This window comes from Lontra canadensis, unplaced genomic scaffold, assembly GCF_010015895.1.
Source record: "Lontra canadensis isolate GAN:19392208 unplaced genomic scaffold, GSC_riverotter_1.0 scaffold84, whole genome shotgun sequence".
NCBI classification, from domain to species: Eukaryota; Metazoa; Chordata; class Mammalia; order Carnivora; family Mustelidae; genus Lontra; species Lontra canadensis.
Window position 1 is genome coordinate 1,688,206 of NW_022631078.1, and position 21,132 is coordinate 1,709,337.

Sequence of the window (21,132 nt, forward strand, 5' to 3'; positions counted from 1 at the left end):
TCACGTGCACACGCGTGAGTGAACCACGTGAGTCTGCACGGACAGCAGCCAGGCCACGTGAGGAGCGTGAGCGTGAGCGTGAGTGTGCGAGGAGCCCAGGCCGCTCCTGGGCGGGGCCCACATGGAGAAAGGAAACGTGAGCGCTCACGCGGGTGGCTTCCCGCTGACCTCTGACCTAGCCGGGCCCCTCTGTGAAAACACGTCTTCCACAGGTGGGATGTGGCCACGCAAGGTGTGGAGACTTCCAGAGCCTCAGCATCGCACCACGTCAGGTGTCAGGCACGGGGCGGCAGAGACCTCCCCTTCCACCCCTCGTCGGGCTGAGGCTGCAGGCCCACGGGGCGTGTGCACGTGTGTGTCCCTGTCACGGGGATTTGCACGCGTGTGTCCCTGTCACGGACGTGTACACGTGTGTGTCCACGTCGTGGGGCGTGCACGTGCGTGTCCGCGTCACGGGGCAGAGCGCACGCGCGAGCAGGGCGAGGCTGTGCCGTCCCTCCTCCGAGAGGCCGTGTCCTGGGACGGGTTGCGGTTACATAGGAGGACGACCTCCCCGGAGGGCCGGCTGGTCAGGGCAGTCACAGGGTCACCAGGTTCGTGCGAGACAGGCCTGGATCCACACACGAGAACATGCGAGGGAAGGGCAGCCACGTGAGGGGCAGACGCGTGAGCACCGGCTGCTCTCCCGTCTGTTCCTCTCCCGACTCACTTCACACCTGCCACGTCCGTGTAGACGCCTGTCAGCTCTCCGTGAGGAAGGAAAGGGGCGGCTTCCCTGGGCCCCCGGTCCTGGGCCCCTCGCAGAAGCGCTCTGCCTCCCGAGCACACGGCTGGACCGTAACCAGGTTCACGGCGACCGTCGCGGACTCCAGACGCCGCAGGACCTCACGCATCCCCCCAGACACAGGGGAAGGTTCTGGCGATCCAACCGCATGTTACTTACTAGTCACGCACACACCCAGCCATCAGGGATGTGGCCGCCCCGCCCCGCCCCGCCCCGCCCCGCACTCCTGCGGCCCCAGAGACGGGCACGCGTCCCGACGTGGGCACCCCGCAGTGAGGCGGCAGACGGGCCGGCCGGGCTCTCCCACGTGTGTCGGAAAGGAGCGGGCAGGGGGCCGCCGCGTGTCCAGAGCTGCTGTGGGAAGTCGGCCTGTGGTCAGCGGCTCCGCACGTGACCGCATGTGGCCCAGGACGGGCTGCGCGGCCCCCGGCAGCCACCACCCAAGGTGTGCTGCGTGACGTCCCGCCAGAAACCTCCGTTATCTGTCTTCTGCGTTGCAGCTTCCAGCTGCCAGACGCTCAGCCCCGAGACCCCGTTAAGGTGACTGTGGGTTTTATTTAAATCCTTTGTCACCAAGAAATGATAGTAAATGATAAAGGAGCGGGTTCCCTGCACCGCCTTCGGATGCCGCCTGTCCTGCTGCCACGTGCACTCGCCGGGCCCTCCAGGAGTCTGCTGGGGCGCGGGGAGAAGTCGCCAGGCCTCGGGTGAGGTCAGGGTCATGGGGACACGGAGAGAGCGCTCGGCGTCCCGGCTGCAGTCCTCCTGTGCCCGGACACGCACCCGTGCTGCTGGCTCCCACGGCCGTGGGCACAGTCCCCGGCCCAACCCGGCCCAGAGCAGCCCCACGTGCAGGAGCTCCACGGAGGCCCCCCAAGCCCTCGCCAAGGCACGGGGTCTCCCGCCAGCCCCCAGCCTGCTCGTGCCTCGGGGACAGGCACTGGACTAGGACGTGGAGGACTGTTCCTGGTTCAACAAATGTTTCCGACAGAACCCTAGGTTCAGAAATGTGCTGTTTGTCCTAATGCTCTGCGCGTTAAGGGGAGCTGACGTCTGTCACAAACACGGGGATGCTTGGTGTTGGCGACGAATCCTGCGACCACGTCCGCAGTCGGCGATCCGCACAGAGCCACGGCCCTTAACGGGAGGCCAGTGAGGGGGAGCAGACGGGGCTGAGCACGCCCCTTCCCAGCCTTGGTCCGTGGTCACCCTTCTCTCTCAGAGTCACTGGCTCACGCAATGGGCAGACGTCCAGTTGTGTTTACTCAGTCTCGCTGGGAGCCCGGAGCAGCTGCCGTGCCGGTCAGGGTGCAGGGAGTGCGGGAACCGAGGCCACCCAGCCAGTGCCTGTGTCCCCCAGGGAGCGCCCAGCCAGAGCTGAAGGACAGGCCAGGACACCGCGCTCACCCGTCTCACACACTCCCCTGCCACCAGAAGGATTTATGGAGATGGACTTCAACCTCCCGTCCACGTTCCAGAAACAAACCCACCCCTCTCCTGCCCCCGTGCACCCCAAAGCCCCTGAAGCGGGCCGTCCGAGTGGCCTGGCCTAGCTGGGCGTCCGCACTCACGCCTCACTGCTTCTCTTTACCGCTTCTGTCCCTCTTGCCGTGGCACAAAGCATCAGCACAAAAGCCGCTCTTCTGCGGGCAGGGCGGTGATCTGTCGAGTGAATGAGACGCGGGAGAGAGCTCCAAGCAAGGCTCCGGGAGAGGGAGGTGGGAAACCCGGTTCGGATTCCCGCTGCTTCCTTACCCCCGTAAGGATGTTTGTTCTGAGAGCAAACATAACCGAGGGGCTAAAGGCGGGCCTCCCGCCTGCCCGGACCCCGGCTCACCATCGCAGAGGCACTCTGCCCCCCAGCCGACTGGCTGCAGTTCACACCAGGTCCTGAGATCCCCCAACACCCGTGTGCACGCGGCATTCAGAAGAAAAACACGGCCTCCTGCGTCGCAGGGGAGGGCTGGGGTGTCCCGAAGAGCAAGCAGAGAAAGAGCCGTCCTGGCCCCAGTGCAGACCCGCATCCCACACACGCCACGGCCACGTCCGGGGGCACGTCCGGGGACGCTCTCTTCGGCCCTCCGGGCAGGGCACGGGGACCAGGCCAGCTCCGACAAAGGCTGGACCAGCCGGGGCTGCACGAGGGAACCACAACACGCCTCCCTCTCCGGTCACAGCCTTATTCATCTTTCAAGCGGTGGGAGGCCCATGGGCCAGAGGGGGTGCCGATCGGCCACAGGGTGGCCTGCGTCTCCACACAAAAGGTGAAGTGTGGGGAAACGGCTCCCTGGGGCCCCCATTCTTCATCCTGAAACAACTCTTCCCCCTCATCGACAGACAGCGAGTGTCAGCTGCCTCGCCAGCCCCCTCCCTGGCTGGCTGCTGCTGGAGCACAGTGGGCCGGTGCAGTGCCTTGCCGGCCCAGAATAGTCCCGTGTCTCCTGCGCGAGGAGGGGCGGCCCCTCAAGGGGCCACGAGGGGCAGGTCACAGGACAGGCAGGCTTCTGCCCATCCCCAAACAGCTGGGGCCACCGTTTCAAGACCCGCTAACCGGACTTCCACAAATCTTGGGACTCCCGTGGTCTGTCTGGAGGATACAGGGCCCCCGAGGACGCACCTGCTCCACGGCCCCCCGGCCTACCTCCCCGCTCCTCTACCGCCTGCTAGAGCCCCGGCACGTACGTATCTGCATCAAAGTCAACGCCCAGATCGTCTGTGAAGGGCTCTCAAGAACCCATCCCCGCAATACTTCCCTCCGAGAGCCCGAGGACTCGCTTCCACGTTGGCCTGCCCCGCACCCAGCCCCTCTGCACCCAGGGACAGCGGCTCTTGCCTCTTGATCAAACGAAAGTGTCCTTATGACTGGAGGCCCCAGGAGGACGGCAGTGTCCCCCAAAGAGACCAGGACCGGTCAGCTCTCACGCGGCGAGTGTGAAGCACCCAGCCTCTCGTGAGCAGAGCAGGCCACAGCGTCAGTTGCATGTCGAACCTCACCTTCGAAATAAGGGATGCTGCCCTGCATCGCAGAAGCTCCCCACATAGACGGGCACTTTCGACCTTGGGAAGAGGCAGTAAAACTTTACCATGCGTTCCTTCCCCACAACGAATGCCTCCCCCCAAAAGGAGAGATCTGTGGCAAGGGTGAGGAACGGAGCACCTGAACAAGGCCCAGCTGCCCAGGGGCCCTTGGCGGGTCCTCGGATCGCCCCAGCAGAGGACACGGATGGCAACAGCCCTCTGGAGGCTCGCCAGCCCTGTAGGACCAACCCAAGGCAGAACCACCCACTCCTGAAGCAGGTCAGGGAGCCAGTGTTGGGGGGAGCTGGCCTCCAAGTTCGGGGGGGGGGTCTCAGCGGGCCCTTGCAGGGCAGGGCCACACCTGCAGCCAAGCCCTGGGACAGCCACCTCTCCCTTAGGGACCTGGACCCAAATTAAAGGGAGAGAAATGGACACTAGGCCAGTGGAGGTCGTCCGGCCTGGGGCCGGCCTCCCGCACCTACCTGCTTCCCTGGGAAGCCAGCAGCAGCTCACTCATTAGGCAGGGAAGCAGCTGAATGTTGCAAATCCTTCCTTTGTAAGAACCCAGAGCTAATGAGGATCTGCTGCCATTACCCAGCCACACTGGCTCCCGCCCGTGCTTCCCGCTCCCTGCTGGCCGGGGGAGCGCCAAGCAGCACTGGTGGCAAGGTGCCTGAGGGCAAGGGCACCCAGGTGACAGGCGTGGGCAGTGCATGCAACTGGGGGGGGGGGGGGAGTGCCTGGGTCTGCTGTTGTGCCAGGCCGGCAAGACTGAGCCCGGGCTGTCCCAGGACAGCTGCAGGACAGCCCTGCTCCTGGGCCAGGAAGTTTCCAGGAGTGCCCACCCAACCTTATTAGGACCTGGGGTGAAAGGCTTCCCTGTCCCAAAGAACCCTCCAGGCAACAAAGGGTCCAACCACCAAGTCTCGCCTAAACCAAGTCCCAAGAACCGGATGCAGGAGCTGTACGCTCCAGCATACTCCGGCAGGGCAAGGAGCCGCGCACTCTGCCAGCCACGTTCCCGCTCCCCCACTCCGCAGGTCCCTGGTTCCGCCCAGGAAGGCAGGCTGGGGAGCGGTGCGCTGCGCTCAGGCCTCCCGCCCCGGCCCTCGCCGGTCCCCCGGCCCCACGCCCGCCCGGCGCGCCAGCGTGGAGCGCGGGTGCCATCTACCGAGGGCCCGCGGAGAGCGGGCGAGCGCCGCTGCCAGCGGGGCCGTGTGGGGCAGGGGCCGGCGCCGCAGCCTCAGCGAGGGCTGGGGCTCCCGGCGGCGCGAGGGCACCGAGGTCCCTGTGCCCGCCCCGCGCGGCGGGTGAGCTCCGAAGGGCCGCGCGCGGGAAGGTCCGCGCCGGGGCTCCCGGCCCGCAGTGGCGCTCGGCGAGCCCGGCGCGGGCAGCGGAAGACCGTGCCGCGGGGACAGCGTCCGGGGACCGGTCCGCGCCGGGGACAATTACCTTCTTTGAGGAACTGCGCGTGGATCACCAGGACCAGGAAGCAGCAGAGCGCGGCCCCCGCGAGTGCCCAGAGCGCCTTCAGGAGCTGCATCGCGGAGAGCCCACTCGGCCGACGCCCCCGAAGTCGCGCAGCGAAGGTTCAGGCGCCGCATCAGCGCCCCGCCGGGTGCAGCCGCCGCGGCCGCCCGCTCGCGCCCCCCATCCGCCGCCACCGCCGCGGCCGCCGCGACTGGAGGCGCCACTCCGGGCGGCGATGCGCGTCTTTCGGGCAGGGGGAGGGGAGGGGCGGGGGGCGCCGGGGAGGGGCGGCGGGGCGGGGAGGTTAGCAGAAAGTCTCCGGCCGCGGCGGCCGCCGCTCCGGCCACTCGGCCACCATCGCGGGCTGCGGGGCGCGGGGGGCCCGGGCGCGGGGGGGCGGCCGCCGCGGCCCCATGAATCAGCCCCGCCGCCGCCCCCGGAGCCGCGCCGCCCGCAGGGCCCGGACGGCGGGCCGCGGATTGCGCAACGGCCGGCGGCGCGGGGGGGTCCTGCGCGCCCCGGGCCCTCCGCCGCCGCTCGGCGCCTCCTGCCTCTCCTCCTCCTCCTCCGCCTCCTCCTCCGCCTCCGCCTCCGCCGCCGCGCTCGCTCCGGCCGGGGCTCAGGGGGCCGCGCCGCCGCCGCGGAGAGCCGGACTCGGGGCCGGGGCTGCGCGCAGGGCGCGGGGCTGCCGCACCATCGCCGCCGCCGGGGCCCGGCCGAGCCCGCCGAGATCCAACTTGCGCGGCCCGGGGCTGGCGGGCCGGTCACCCCCGGACGGGGCCGGCGTCCGCGCTCCCCGGAGCCCGCGCCTCCGCCGCTGCGGCCGGACGAGGCCCGGGCCGGCGCTTCCGCGGGCCGCCCGCGCTGGTCGGCGCTGCCGGGGCCGGGGCCGGGGCCGGGAGCAGGGCCGGTGGCGGGGCCGGCGCTGGTGTCGGTGGCGGCGGCGGCCGCGCCGACAGGTGGGGCCCGCGACGCTGCGCGCCTCGCCGCCCGCGGGAAGCCGCTGCTCCGGCCCGGCCGCGCGCGCCCGCTCGCTCGCTCGGCCCCTTTTGGGGAGGCGGCCCGCGCGGCGCTCGGACTCCGGCCCGCGCCCGCCGCCGTCTGCGCTCTGCCGGGTCCGCGGAGCCGCCGATGCGCACTGGGCCGCGCAGGGGACCCGGGGGACCCCCGCCGCCCTGCAGCGCCCCCGCCTGGCGCGCCGGCGGGTCAGGCGGGGCCTGTCCAGCCGAAAACCGCGGGTCGGGCTCCACCTAGGTGCGCAGGGGCCTCACTGCAGAGCCTCCGCGGCGGGCGCCGGAGCGGGGCGGGCGGCCTCCAGCACGCCCAGCCCCCTCACAGCCCGCGGCCCCGCGGCGGGGCGGGGAGGGCCCGGGCCAAGGCCTCGGCCTCAGGGCGGCCCAAGGATGACCCACGGTGGCTTCTGAAAAAACGGCACCTCTGCCCGGAGACACACACACGCGCACAAACCACCACGTTCGGGGCCTGGTACGGGAGAGCCTCCAGGCCAGCCGCGAGGCCCTGGAGCGCGTGGGCGCACAGTGGATGCCCAGGGACCGCTCTGGATGGAACGGCGGGCACCGTCCTCCCTCCTCTAGACAGGGCCAGTATTTCTCTCTGGCCGATTTTCCTCACCTCCCCGTGCCATGGGCCAGGAGCATCCGTGTCCCATTCAGTGTGGCGTTAGGAGGTCAGTGGGGTGGGCCTCCAGGCAGTTTTGCCTGAACAGAAGAATTAAAGTGCCCAGCAAAGAGCTTTGGAGGTGGATCCGGTGCCCTGTTCGAGGTGGGTGGGGGGCAAGGACCTCCCGGGGGCAGAGCGTCCTTTTGAGTATGAGGTAGGCCTGGAGACACAGTGCAGGGCTCACATGAAGGCTGTTTTCTTCCTGCGCAGACATCTGTGTACCGGGTAGGGAAAGGCCAGACCTGGAAGGGGCTCCTAGAGGTCAGCTAGGTCTAGCCCCTGAGTGTCCACGTGGGGAGCCTGGAGTCCACGGAGGCAGGCAGGAGTGCTGATGGCAAGTACGCCGCTCCGACATGAAGCAGGCCAGGATGAGAGCCTGACCTGCTCCTGTCTGCCTCCCTCGAGGCCACTGGGCTGGCCTGATCAGAGAAGCTGCCTGACAGTCAATCGCGCACCTGCAGGGGTGTCATTCCTCAAGCCCCCCGCCCTTCCCGGAAGCCATTGGAGAAAGAATGCCAGTCCAGACCCTCCCCTGGGGAGAAGTGGCTCTGTCTCACCCCAGCCAGGGACTCGGGACCTCAAAGAGGACTGGTGTTCTCCAGCCCCGTCTCCGAGCCCTATCTCCTGTCCAGCATTTCTGCCTTCAGCCCGAGACACTGTCCCTTGATACCCTACCTATAGCAATCACGTGGGGAACCGCCCTCCCTACTGTGCACAGCCTGACCTCCACCAAGGTCATCGCCTTCATCCCTCACACGGAGCAGAGCAGTCCACTCCAGAAGGCGTGAGGGTCACCGGGGTGCTTATTTTACACGCACACCTGGGACCCCAAAGGGACCTCCATTGGGAAGCAGAGCCCACCTCTCACATCCTCTGTGTTCCCGACCAGGTGTGTATTATTTGAAAATTTGGAAATTGAGAAATGTTTTAAATTCGCCAGGGGAACTTTAAAAACCTAACCATTTGGAGGCTCCTTCTGTAAAGGGAATTGAAGAAAAGAAAGTTCATAAAGAGAAGCACGCAGGCATTTTCGTCCAATGGGTAGAACAGGAAGACCTGTGTGTCCAGCCGTGGGGACCCTCAGAGCACCGTCCTTCTCTGGGTACCGAGAACTTCCACCAGTGAGTGGACGTGGCATTGCTTGTACCCTTAGAGGAGGCAAGGGGGATCCTGTGGCCGGTGCCCATCAGGGCCGGTTAACAGTGCATATCATGGAGGCCTGCGGTGCCCCAGGAAAGTCTGTTCAGAAGGGCAGCGCGAGCCCCCATGCAGACCTTGGAAGGAGATGTCCAGTTCTGACCACAAAGACATTTTCAGAAACAATTAAACTGTAATGGTGTTGGGAATCAAGAACGAGAACGATCTGTAGGCCAGAAAGCTGAGAAATTCTGGAACCAGTGGCTGCGGAAAAGGGGCTGCAGTTGGAGCTGCCGGAAGGGTGCCCAGGGCCTCCCCCATCAGCCCCCGTGTTGACAAAGGAGGAAGTAGTGCATCCAAGGGACAGGGCGCGTGCTCACCAAGCGGACACTCCCCAGGAAGGGCTGCATTTCCAAAGCATGGGGTTGGTTTGTCGCCTGCTCCCCCATCACACACAGCTGGTGTCAGACAAATTTAGTTCAGGCCTGTGAGAGGGGAGTGCTGTCCAAACAGAGATCTGGCCTCCACCTGGGGAGGGTCCCCCGGAATGCCAAGGGCATAAGACCCTGGATGGATAAAGTGTGCGTTTTGTTGAATGTGTCTCTAACTTACAACTGGCATTACCTTCCGTTGGGCACGTAGGCAGGAAACACGGTTTAGGTGAAACTGTCATTCTGCCACTAACAGAAATCATAGTGATCTTCGTATCACATTATAGCTCTTGAAATATTGCAAAATAGCGTTTATGTTCACCGTGACTTCCAATTACAGTTGTCCCACTGCCAGACATTTGTACATAAAGTTTTAATAAAGCAAACGTACAACTACGTCAAAATCCACTTTCCTACATTTGGTAAAACTCGTGTCGATATAATTGGTTTTCTAGGTATTCTTACATATTTCTATGTTATTCTGAGAAGGGTCCCGGTGACTTCCCCAGATTACACAAACAGGACTGGGAAACACCCTCCACCCCAGAACCTCCCAGTCAAGCAAGAAGCCTGCTGGGCTCCACCAGGCAGAGGTGACCAGTCACTGCACACACCTCAGCCTTTATTTCTAGACAGAGGGGACCTGGCGGGCAGGCAGGACCAGGACCGTAGCTGCAGAAAGGCAGTGAGTGGCATGAACAGAAAGGAGGGCTGAGGATGCGGACACTCTACATCAGACGATGAGGTGGCAGAGATCAGAAGTGATTCAGGGAAAAGTGAAATCGTAATGATCATTCTAAGTAGCGTCATTCAGGCTACTGTGCAGAAAAGGAAACAGCAGGAGGGACGTCTGGAAATGCGTGTGCTAAACAACTTTACACTGTGGGGCATTGCTGAAGACCAGGGTGCGGAAAACACGTCAAAGCTGTGTCCCAGAACAACGCGCAAGGGGAAAGAGCCATGAGAAGGTAGGTGAAAGTCGTGCGGTCTATCCTGGGTGCCAACCTCCCCCTCACTAGAAATTCTACAGGAGCAAAATAAAGGCAACAAAGAGGAGAAATAGTCAAAAAATGAACACGTATCTTCACATAGCAGGGGCCGCCAAATTCTGAACAGATCCAACTGGGGGGGGGGGACAGACCCGAGAAATGCCAGAAACCCTCAAAATCGGGCAGAATCAAAAGAACACCGACAGCAACCAATGACTCCTCATTAGCAGCCCCGGCTTCTGGGCGCTGTGGGAGCAGGCTCTTTAAGTTCAGGTGGGAAAAGAGAACCTCGTCTGGAATTTTTATACCCAGTTGAACTGTCCACACAGCGAGCCACTGATGGGCATTTGGAGGTTCAGCTTCCCAGTGTCGGACCCCAAACACAAAGCTGGTCCAGGATGACACTCCAGCAGCCAAGGGAATCGAGAACCGGGACGTGGGAATACGGGATCAGGGAGAAGGCAGCCTCTTCGACTCTTCCAAAGTACAATAAACTGTAAAGAATATGCGCATAGACACACTCCGCCCTCGCACAGGGAGGAACCTCCTTCTGCTGGTAAAAACCTTCACAATAAACCCTTTCTCCAAGAGCGAGCCACAAGTCTGGGCTCTGCATAAAATTTGGGGAGCAGTGCTATGACTGCCATGTTTTCATTTCAAGGTGCTGGTAAAGCTCAGGAAATTACGTAGAAAGATAAGTAGAAATTCTTATGTCTTTGTTCTTTACAATTATGTGGAAAAGTTAGGTGGAAAGTCAAAATGGAGAGTGAGCTTTGCGCTTTCTTCCCTGCTCAGAGCGCAGAGGGCAAGTGCGGGTCAGTGGTGACGAGTCACCAGGTGTCAGTATGTACCTATAATCAGAAGGCCAGGTGAAAAGAAGTAAGTAAAAATTACAGTGGGACGACCAGAATGGAGAAAGAGTACACTACGAGCAGTTTTATTCGTGGGGAAAGGGTCAGGGAGGTAGAATCTTGTTTTTCATTTTGAACCTTCATCTGTTAACTTGAATATTTTTTTAACTTGCAGATCATGCGATGTTCTATGATTTGAGGAAAGCTAGTGTCCCAAAGATAACACGGAGCGTGTTCTATCCACATAATGTAGCAGTTGGCACGTGTCAAAGAGAATCAGTAATGGTACCCACGTCCCTGGGTAGGTGTGGGCCCGTGTCCATTTGTGGGCCCGGTTCTATGATGCAAATTGCTACTTTCTAGTAGCAAAGGCATGAGAGTAGACGGGGTGGGACCTTGGCCTTGGTTAATGGGGAGAAGTCATCTCAGTGGAGGGGAGTCAAGGTGGCGTCATCAGAGGGAGGAAGATGGCAGAAGCAGGAGGTAGAGAGACTTAGGTAGAGGTAGACTTAGGGGGCAGACAGCTTGAGTCCAGGATTTGGGGACAGGAACAGTGGTCAGGCCAACATGCTGACCTAGAAGGCCACAGCCTCGCGAGGGTTTGGGCACAAGAAGCCATGTGTGGGGAGCTGGTGATCAGGACATTGGGGCAAACCCAGCATAGCCTCGAGGGCCTACAGATGTCCCTAGAAGGCCCAGGACAAGGTAGAGAGTAGAATGGGTACAGGATGGGCAGGGGGAGAAGGGCAGTGTCCTTGGGAACACCTGGAAGGGAGCTTCAAGCCCCCTGTGCTGTGTGCTCCCCATCCCCGGATCAGAGCAAGGGCTTGTGAACATGGCTGGAAGCCACCACCACAGCTCCTGTGTGGGTGGGTATGCACCTGCGTGTCCCTCTGTGAGACCCAGCCCCATCAACAAGAAGAGTGAATGCAATAAACAGGCAGGACCTGACCCCGGGAAGCCCAGAGCAGAGTTTCCATGGAAGCCTCGGGCACACCAGCCAGAAGAACAAGGCTTGTCTGCTGAGGCAGGGCCGTCCTGCCCTCCAAGGACACCTTGACACCTTGATTCCAACCACACTCCCAGTGTCCTTGGGAGGCTCCATCCAAGGACAGACAAGCCATCCCAGAGACCACAAAAGAGAAAGCCTCCCAGACCACACGGCCACATCCAAATCCCATGGCGACGTGTTCGTGCAGCACGTACTTGAGAGGGGAGAGGAGTCAGAAGGGTTAGCAAGGACGGGACAGGCAGGGAGGACAGGCCACTGTCCAGGAATGCTGGGCTCTGCCGCATCGCCTGGGCCACAACCAGGCTCACCACCATGAGACACTCGGGAAAGCCGCCTTGGCCTGTGGCTGACTGCCATGGGTGACACCTGCAGCTCTGGCCATGAGTGGGGCCACAGCGGGTGTTCCCGAGAGAATAGGTCACTGCCTGGGGTATACTGAGGGAGTAGCGAGGCCGTGCGGGCTGTGCGTAATGCAGAGCAGTGGGAGGCAGCGGGACAGGAGACCTGGGCCATGACTTAGGGACTGTCAGCAAGATCTGTGGGTGGCCTGGGTGCGGGAGGTGGGGTGGAGGCGCCTGAAGCCTGCTGTGGGGCCAGGAGTGCCAACAGGTGTTGGGTTTCCAACAAGCCAAGCGTGTGCCGTCTAGAAGGTGAAGCGAGGTGGGAGCGGACAGTTTGTGCCAAGAGTCTGGGGCTGAGAGTAAGGTCTGGGTGCACAGAAAGGAAACAGGCCCGGAGAGGCCTGTGAGCACCTGGAAGGAGCCCCGCCACCAGCACCCCACACCAGGAATCCCGAGGCAGGGCCCGCGGCTGGCTCCCGCACACCCAGCTGACCCGGCTTGGCATGGGCAAACCGCGTGCGTCCAGCTTGCGGGCGCAGGGAGCACGCGTGGAGCCACGCCGGGGACACGTGCGCCTTGCACGGCTGTCCACGCCGAGGATGGGCGCAGAGACCAGCTACTGGAGGGTGTGTGTGGCGCGCACAGCAATGGCACATGTGATAGTCACGTGGCGTGTGTGACAGGTGCAGGTACCACACGCGGGGGATGGACACAAAGTGCACATGAGAGAGGCACGTGTGAGGCACGTACAGGGCCCCTGTGGCACCCATGCCATCGACACAAACACGCACGCCGGCACATGTGATGACATGCTCGGGCGCCACGCTGAACACAAGCAGCAGGTGCATGTGACCCACATGGCAGAAGCATACGTCACTGGGGACAGAGGGGGATGTGTGACACGTGTGACCCCATCCTCGAGAAAAAGTGAGGGCAGGTACACAGGAATGACCATATAACCACAGACATAAGGGACACTCTTGGCTCTGTGTTCCAGTGTGTGTGTGCGTGTGCTTACACGTGTGTGTGAGGGTGTGCATGTGTGACACATGTGTGCAGGTACGTGTGTGTCCACGCATGTGTGCATGGGTGTGCATGTGTGACACGTGTGTGCAGGTGCACGCACTACCCCTGGAGATCCACGCTGCAGCGGGTTCCAAAGGAAGGACGCGTGTCCCTGGGGACTGTGCTCTCTCTTAAAGCCTCCAGTTTCCAAGGCAGGTTTGTCGCCGTCCGTGACACACACCCTCACGCAGACCCGCTGCTTCCTTAGCACACACACACCGGACGTGTGCACCAGGCCTTACACCCTCGGGCTGGCGGCACAATGTGGGCTTCGTGGGGGAGGGGAGGGGAGGGATCCAGCTTTTTTATTTTAAATTCTGTTTCACCATCTGGAAAGTCTTCCCAGCGGGGCTGGACTTCAGGAAGCCGGTGGTTGTTGTTATCATTTTCCGTATTGAAATGACAAGAAACTCCCTCTAAAGCCGCTGTTCCTGAAGAACTGACCTCCCGGGCTCGAGGTCAGGGTGGGGTCGGTGACCAGGAGGCCGAGGGATTCTTCAGACCCGGAATTGTGCTGGTGGCCCTGCCCCGGCTGGACGGGAGTGGACCCCAGCCTCCTGCCCATCCCGCCCACAGGAGTGGGGGCTGGGTCGGCCCCGCAGGTACCACGAGCTCGGCGGCTGCAGGTACCACGAGCTCGGCGGCTGCCGCCCCCACGCTCCTCTGAAGCAGGGGTCAGTGCCCCCACCAAGCATGGCCACAGGCCCACCGGTCCCTTCGGACCACGGCTCCTCTGGTGGCTGTGACCTCAACCCGGAGCCGAGCACACTGGGCCCTACCTAAACTGGCCCGTCCCACGGAGACACCAAGCCGTGGAGGGCGCAGCTGCCTGTGTGAGCGCTGAGGTGCCTTGGGGGGCAGGCGGGAGGGACCCCCACCCCGGGCAGGAGGGGAGCGCTCGCTGCGGCACAGTGAAGACAGAAGAGGGTCATGGGGATGGGGGGAGTCGGTGGGCAGCCAGGGGCAGCGAGGGCTAGAGAAGAGGGAGAGGACTCCCGGTGGCAGGACCCCGCGCCAGGGCCCACCCCGTGCCGCCGACTCTGGAACCTTGGCGTTCTCGCTCTCTCAGCAGCCCCCATCCCTCATTTGTGCTGGGGCAAGGGTTAGAGCTAATCGGGCAGAGCGCACTGCTTCCGCCGGCCCCCAGCCAACACGATCTTCGTTCCTCTCCTTGGTGTGCGCAGAAGATGCCGCGTCTCCCTCCAGGGCGATCTCTGGGGCACACGGTGTCGGGGACACCCCCACCAGCCTTCGTCTGTAATCACCCCGAAATGGCATCTCTGTCTGCGCTCAAGGCTCGGATCCTCAGAAACGGCAAATTCCCGGTCAGGCCTCGCTCTGAGCGCTTGTCGGTCCTTTTTACCCAGGGTGAATGCGTTCAGGTCCTTCCTCTAGAGCGGAAGGAAGGACGGAGGGAAGGAAGGGGAGCAGAAGGCGGGGAGGGGTGGAGACCAAGAGAGTGTAGAAGGGAAAGGCCACTGGCTGAGGGCGGGCGGAGGGGAGACTGAGGCTCGGGGCCGGGGTGCCGGAGGGTGAGCCCAGATCTCCTGCAGGACAGCTGAGACCAGCCGGGGCCCGAGGGCTCGGCCACACCTTGAGCACACACCGGCTGGCCTAGAGTTTTCACCCTTTTGCTGTCACCCCTCTGTGCCCCTCCCGCACCCACAGAATGTCCAGGCCAGACTTCCGGTTGGCCACCAGCTCAGGCGGAATCTCCGCCCTCTGGTGCTCACGGCCGCCCGGGACGGGCCCTCGGCCCTCACCAGCCTCGTCTCCCTGCCCTGCGGCACACGGATCCCTCAACTCATACCCAGCTCTCCGGTTCCCGCCAGGCAGAGCCAGGAATCCCCGGCTAAACCCTCATCCTGCTGGGCCACGTCATCCACGGCAGCATCCCCTCCTGGTGTCCCCTCGGCTGCCCTGGCCTGGGGCTCTGCACCCGCAGGGCTAAGACATCTCAGTGCTGCCGACCCAGAGACCCAGGGGGAAGAGGAGGGGGAGGAGGGGGAGGAGGGGAGGAGGAGCGATGGGGAGGAGGGGCCTGCACACCTCAGGGAGGAGCAGCCACGCCCCCCAGGCCTGCCTCCCAAGGCCCCACCCCCGGGCGCCACTGCCAGCCCCACCCACCAATGCAGCTGCATCTGGTGCATAGCCCCGGCCCTCCCCACGGTCACTGTGCGCCCCTTCTGCAAATTCTTATCCCGTCTCCGCGCCTCAGCTCCCACGGTCCTGGGCTTGCACCGCGTGTGCTCAGAGTGGGCGCTGTCTTTGGAAAAGCGTGTCCTGGTGAGCCTAGGAGTGGCCCCGATTCTCTGAGACAGATGTGCACCTGCCGTGCCTCCTGTGGGCCTCAGGGGCCTGCGGAGCCCTCGGGTGGCAGGATGCAGCCCCACTGCCCCGAGCCCACGTAGAGGAGAAGGACGCGGCTCCCGGCATCCCCCGCCCCACCGGGCCGGCCCGGCTGGGATCGGGCCAGCGTGGGTTGCTGAGAGCTGAGCACGGGGTTGAGGGTGGGGGGGGAAGACAGGAGTCTAACATGGCCAGGGGCTTCCAGAAGGGCAGGCCTGGAAATGACAAGGCCCAGAAAGGCCTCCATCCGAGGGAGGAGATGCCAGCTTCTGCGGAAAGCGGGCACCGCCAGTCCGGTGGAGCCGGGCGGTCTGGACGTAGTGAAGGGTTGGGGGCTGCGGCTGTGGCTGCGGCTTCTGAACATTTCTCTAGTGTCGCTGGATGGACAGTCACGTGCCTTTGATGCTGGAATGGGAAGTGTCCGCACACCCCTATGGGGACTGGAACATGCTCCGTCCATCCAGCCCCAGGTCTGGATCCGGGGACGTCTGTGTCCCCGCTGCTCTATCCAGCGCCCAAGGAGTGCCCCACAGCCGTGCACTCCAGGGGCTCACGATAGCAGGTGCCCGCATGTCCCCGGAGCCCACCCTGTGCCTGAGCCTGGTGCCCGTGTGGGGCTGGGGGGCCTCTCCCACCTGCCCCTGGCCATGGCTGTGGCCTTCGGGGAAGCTCCAGCCGGCAGGATCTGGTTCCTGCCCCGAGCCCACCCCACCACCCCCAGGCTCCCACCCCTGCCATCCATCCCACCACAGCCACTGGGGAGGTTGTGTGGCAGACGGAAGAGAGGCTCTGTCTCCGAGGTTTCCGTTCTCTGCCCCTAACTCCCCTCATAGTTGTGGACACGAGCTCAAAGCTCTCGAGACTCAGTTTCCCCTCTACAGAGCAGCCCGAAGGGTTCACTGCAGCTCGGGGATGTGGGCGGGGGGTGTGTGTGGCCCTGATGCTGACCCAGCGGCTGCTGCTGATGGCTCTTATGGGCAGGAACCGGCCCCAGGACATTCCCTCCTGGACCGTGACCTTCCCTTCGGACATGACTTCCGAGGCCCGGCCCCCACAAGGCTGGCTGCTGGCTTTCTGCAGCCACTGGAGAGGGAGGGGGGAGTCCTGGGGTGCCCACGCCCTGCATGGCCACAACCTGCTCCCGCAAAGCTCAGTGACACCTGCCCACAGCCTCACCGTGGCCCATGGCTGGGACCTCCCCGAGTCCGCATCAGGGAGGATCTGACTACACAAACAGACAATGGACAGTAGCCAGGCTGCACGTGGCCGTGGCCATCGGACCTGGACCCTCAGCTCTGTGCCAGCCACCGGGAAGCCCAGTTGCCCCGTCAGCAGCCCGACGGCTGCAGGCTTGGCTGGAGGCCAGCAGTGTCCCCAGTGTTGCCCCACCTCCAGCTTGGGACCCACAAGAGAGTCAAACATGTGTCCGCCGGGGACGGGGATGCCCCTGCACAGCTCGGCCGCCCCGGCATCCCCCTGCGGCAGCACCGCGGGCACTGCAGCCCCCGTCCTCCCCGTGCGGCCGCACCTACGGGCAACCACGTCTCTCTTTGTTCTCCTCCCAGCGACCTTCCTTTGTCTCTGGGCTGGGGAGGACAGCTGCCCAGCTCCATGACTTGGCGGCCACCATCCTCCCAGGAGCCTCATGTCCTCACAGCGGTTTCCTTGGGTCTCCTCGGGGCCCCATGTGCCCACATGTCCTTGTCTCGGGTCTGCTATGGGGATGCCGAACTACGCCACCTCCCTGGACGAGAGCAGCCTGGGGTGCGTCCTGTGCTCCCCCAACAGCCGGGTCAAGGGCAGGAAACACAGAATACCTGAGAACGGGGTGGGACATGGTCCCAGCAAGGACCGAGACAGGACGGGGCACTCGGGGCAAGGACACAGTCAGGAAGTTCCCGGGCATCTCTGTTGGGCTCTCTGCCCTGGACCTCTCGGCCCCACTCGCCCCCAGACTCACGCAGGCCTTTGGGGTCCTGACTTGGCCCTTAGGATCCAGGCCATTCCCCCTTGCCCAGATGAGACTCCGGCCCCAGGCAAGGGAGGCATGGCTTTCTGCCCGACGCGGCTGGCCCCTCTGAGTCACAGGCCACCCACCGCTGCTTGTGAGCCTCCCTGGGCCGGGGAGCAAGGCTCTGGAGTGTCAGTGACAACACCGGAAGTGACAGCTGACATCCCACACTTGCTGGCCAGGGGCAAACCACAGCCCTAATCCCCGTGACAGGGAAACTGAGGCACGGGACCCCAGAAACCATGGCAGGGTGGGGGCCCCGAGGCCGTTCCCCGAAGCCCACCCCACAGCTCCCCTCTCCGGCCCTGTGGCAGCAGGTCAGGAATGACTCCGGTCACCTGCCACCTTTTCCAGAGTGTTGGAGGCCAAGGGCCCGACCTGAGAAGGGGCACAGGGAGCCGAAGCCTGTGTCAGAACATCAGGAAACAGCGATTTGATTTTAAGAAATGCATGGGGGTCCCCGTCTGTGCGTGTGGTGTGGGACCGCCGGCCGACATCTGGAACTTTCTAAGCTGCATCACCTCAGTAAGAGCAAACGCCCATCATCTGGGCCCCGGAGAATGGAGGTCACTGCAGGGGTGACCAGGAGAGGGAGAGGCCCCATGTTCTCTGTGCTGAACAATGCCCCCCGGGAGGGCCTGCTGGAGCCTCGAGGCCCCCAGAGCCTATGGGCAGTTTCCTCTGCTGACGTAGCTGGACACCGCGCCGCTGCCCACTGGGAGCTTGTGCACCCTGCACTGTGCCATGGCCGGAAACTTTCGCAGCCACAGCGGGAGTGGATCTGCTTCCCGTGGGCCCGATGCACCCCAGGCTCTGCGTCTCTGCCCTTGAAACGGGAAGGAACGTGCCAGTGGCGGGCGTGCCAGGCCCCGAGCCCCCTGAACACCCGGCGGAAGCCCGGGGCACAGAGGGGCTACGAGGTCCATGACCCAACGAGGCCGTCCACGGCCAGCCCAGGTCACCCAGGCGGCTCTCCTGACGACATGGGGGGGCGAGGCATTGTCTGTCATTGCTGCCATGTGTGTGCCACGCCGCTGCTCGGGACAGGCTTCCGTCTCACCAACGGGGTAGGAGGCAGGGACAGCAAGCGTCAGGAAAGGCCACGGCCAGCGGAGGTCGGCTGGGGAAGGCCCACAGCGGTGCAAGTGGGCCGGGTCGTCCCCGGCGGGATCCCTGTGTCGGGACGGCCGCTCACGAGGCCCCCAGCTGCACCCCGAGTCCCGCACACCCTGGCCCACACCAAGGATGCACAGCTGGGGGGAGTCGAGGCCCACGGCCCCCGTGTGCACCGGCCACTGGAACAAACGCTGTGGTCTGGAAAGAGCCTGCAACACGCTTAGTTTCCCACAGTTTCAGAGGCTGGAAGGCCGGGGTCCAGGTGTCAGTGGACCCAGTTGCCACGCCCGGACTCCTCCTGGGCGTAGATGCAGTCTTCAGAGGCACGGAGATCACCACCGTCATGTCTTCTTAGAAGGACACGGACCCCACCACGGGGGCCACTTCCTGTCCAGCCGCCCCCGGTGCCTCACACACATACTTCAGGGTGAGCGTTTGTCCGTACCGCGTGCACGACAGGACGCTGGCCACGGCGCCCACCCCAGTTCATGTCCCGCCGCACACCTGTCCCCACGCCGTCTCCAGCAGCCTGCGGGCCAGGAGAGGACGCCCAGAAGTGACCCGCGGGGCCCCCATCTGTCCTGTCCACACCCACCCTCGTGTCCTCCTGGACCCCAAGGATGCTCAACCCTCCCACGGTGCACCCCGTCCCTCCCTTCCCGCAACCGGCTCCACAGGCCTGCTGGGGCCTGGATCTCGGGCCGCCCCTGCACGGCGTCCCCACATTCACATCACCTGTGGCCGCACGGGGGATGCTCGGGACGCACCTCCCGGGTGCCCCAGGAGTAAACAGACGCAGGAACAAAGAGGGACTCCTCCCCGCACCCGCGCTGCTCCTCACGGCGGCCCGCAAAGGGCCGGGGCGGGAACCAAGATCGGCGAGGGCCCGGACGCGTCCGACTCTGTTTAAGTTCACTACTGGCTTTGAGGACATGTCCCTGGCAGTGACCTGCAGCTGGAAAACGCGGATGATTACGGGCTGGAGACGCGGAGCGGCGTGACGACGAGTACGACGTGTTATGCCCGCTCCAGAGAGGCGCACATTCAGACCGAGGTTTAATTTGTCCGTGTGCGAAACGCGAGACTTTAAGAAACACCAAGGGCAAGTAGCAAATGAGTGTGTGCCGCGGAAAAGCAGACGACGATTTGCCGGCGCCCAGCAAATTGAACATAAGCTCTCATTACAATGCAGCCACGGCGAGCGAGCGCGCGGTAATGAGTACATCGGGGCGGTGGGGGCCTGCCCGGAATGAGAATGAACGGCCCAGCCCGGCTCGGTGCCCACCCGGGGGCTCCCGACACCAGGCTGGCTCCGGGAGCTTGTGCTGGTCCTCAGTGTGCGGAAACTGGGGGGTGCGGGGCTGGTGGATGTGCACACTGGACTCCCTCATCCCACATCCCTCCACCAATGAGCCCCTGATGCCGAGGGCAGCCACATCTCCCCCACCTCGTTCCCCAAACGCAGGCAGCGGTCCCAACAGGAGTGAGCGCTGGGACTCCGGTGTGGGCAGAACCTGGGGGGGATTCTCTAGCAGGGGCCCCACAGGGGGCTTCGATGCAGGAAGGCGACAGATTCCTCTGAGCCCCTGGGGACCCCCTCACTGTGCCTGTTTGCTGGTCCCCGTGGCCTCTCCCACAGGGAGCCCCTCAATCCCCAGGACCTGCTCCTGGAAGGCGCTGGCCACGCTGGGAGCAGCTCCGGAGTATCCGCTGGAAGGAAGGGCCAGTCTGCAAGGTCACGGCGAGGACCCAGCGGCAAGATGCACGTCCAGGCCTTCCCTGCAGTGAGGCAGGCGTGCGGGAGAGACAGGGCTCAGGGGCGGCCAAGGCAGGCCAGACTGAGCCCAGTGGAAAGGCGCTCACCACAGAGACGGTCAGGAGGCCGCGGCCCCGCTCTGGCCTCAACAGGTGCAAGACCTGGAGGTAAAGTCTCGGGGGGAAGGTTCCTGGGACCCTCGCAGACCTCACGGTGGTGACGGCACAGTGATGGCCGCCCGTGGCCAGGGCCACACCAATACTGCACTCACAGACGTTCGTGTCTCCCTCGCGGCAACCTTCAGCAGGGAGTGGATGAGGTTTGGGTCGTTTGCTGAAATCTGAAATCGGAACTGGAGTCTGGAGCCCCCGGTTCCTCCAGAGGTACTCTCGGCCTGCATCAACAGACATGACCCAAGAGCCCCCAACTGCAGTCAGGATTCTGACTCCAGCAGGCCCCCGGGTGCCAGGCAGGTCCTCTGGGAGCACATCCTGAGGCTTCTCTCCTCGCCAGCAGCATGGTCTGGAGAAGGCCCTGAGGCTGCGCTCCTGGTTGGCACCACGGGCCCTGGGATCTGGGCGACAGGGAGCTGGGTGTGTGCTGCTCCTCCTGGACAGCCCCCAGAGACAGGGACGCCCCTCTCCGGGCACAAAGCAGGTGGGCTGACCCTGGCAGACGGAGGCTGAGAACCAGCAGCCTGGAAGGTCTCCAGTCAAATCCTAGAAAGAGGCCCCTGCGGGCAGCGGGCCCAGCAGGCGGAGAGCCCGGCCACGGCCGTGGGAAGATGAGGGACAGGCGCTCCCTGGTCCCCGAGGTACCCCTCGACGCATCGGTCCTGGGAGCAGCCTCGGGGGGACCCCACAGCCCGTCCACCTCACCCAGTCTGGCTGTCTGCGGGAACAGCCTGGCCTTGTCCGTGGTCTCGGCCCGTGACACCCACTTGGAGTCCAGGACCCGGCAGGCCCTGTGTCTGTCCCCTGCACCACCAGCCCCCCCCACCCGCCAGGATTCCCAGCTTCCCTTGACCAAGCAAAGGTGTTCCAGCGTGGGCCTGCCGGGGAAGCGTTCCCTCCCTGGGTGAGTACAGATGGCAGAGGCTGATTTAAATAAATCTATTAATTA

The 21,132-nt window shown here is 63.8% G+C and overlaps 1 protein-coding gene across 2 annotated transcripts in view; it reads right to left on the minus strand.

The window, feature by feature from the left end:
- Positions 1–21,132, minus strand: part of TAFA5 (TAFA chemokine like family member 5) — a 182,050-nt gene that overhangs the window by 104,931 nt on the left and 55,987 nt on the right. Inside the window, exon 1 of one of the 2 annotated variants that reach the window (XM_032882756.1) lies at positions 5,255–5,582. The exons of the other annotated variant lie outside the window; for it this stretch is intronic. Coding sequence (XP_032738647.1) covers positions 5,255–5,345 — 91 coding nt within the window. The 5' untranslated portion in view covers positions 5,346–5,582. Of the gene's footprint in view, positions 1–5,254; positions 5,583–21,132 lie in introns of those variants that run through there. 2 annotated transcript variants of the gene reach the window in all.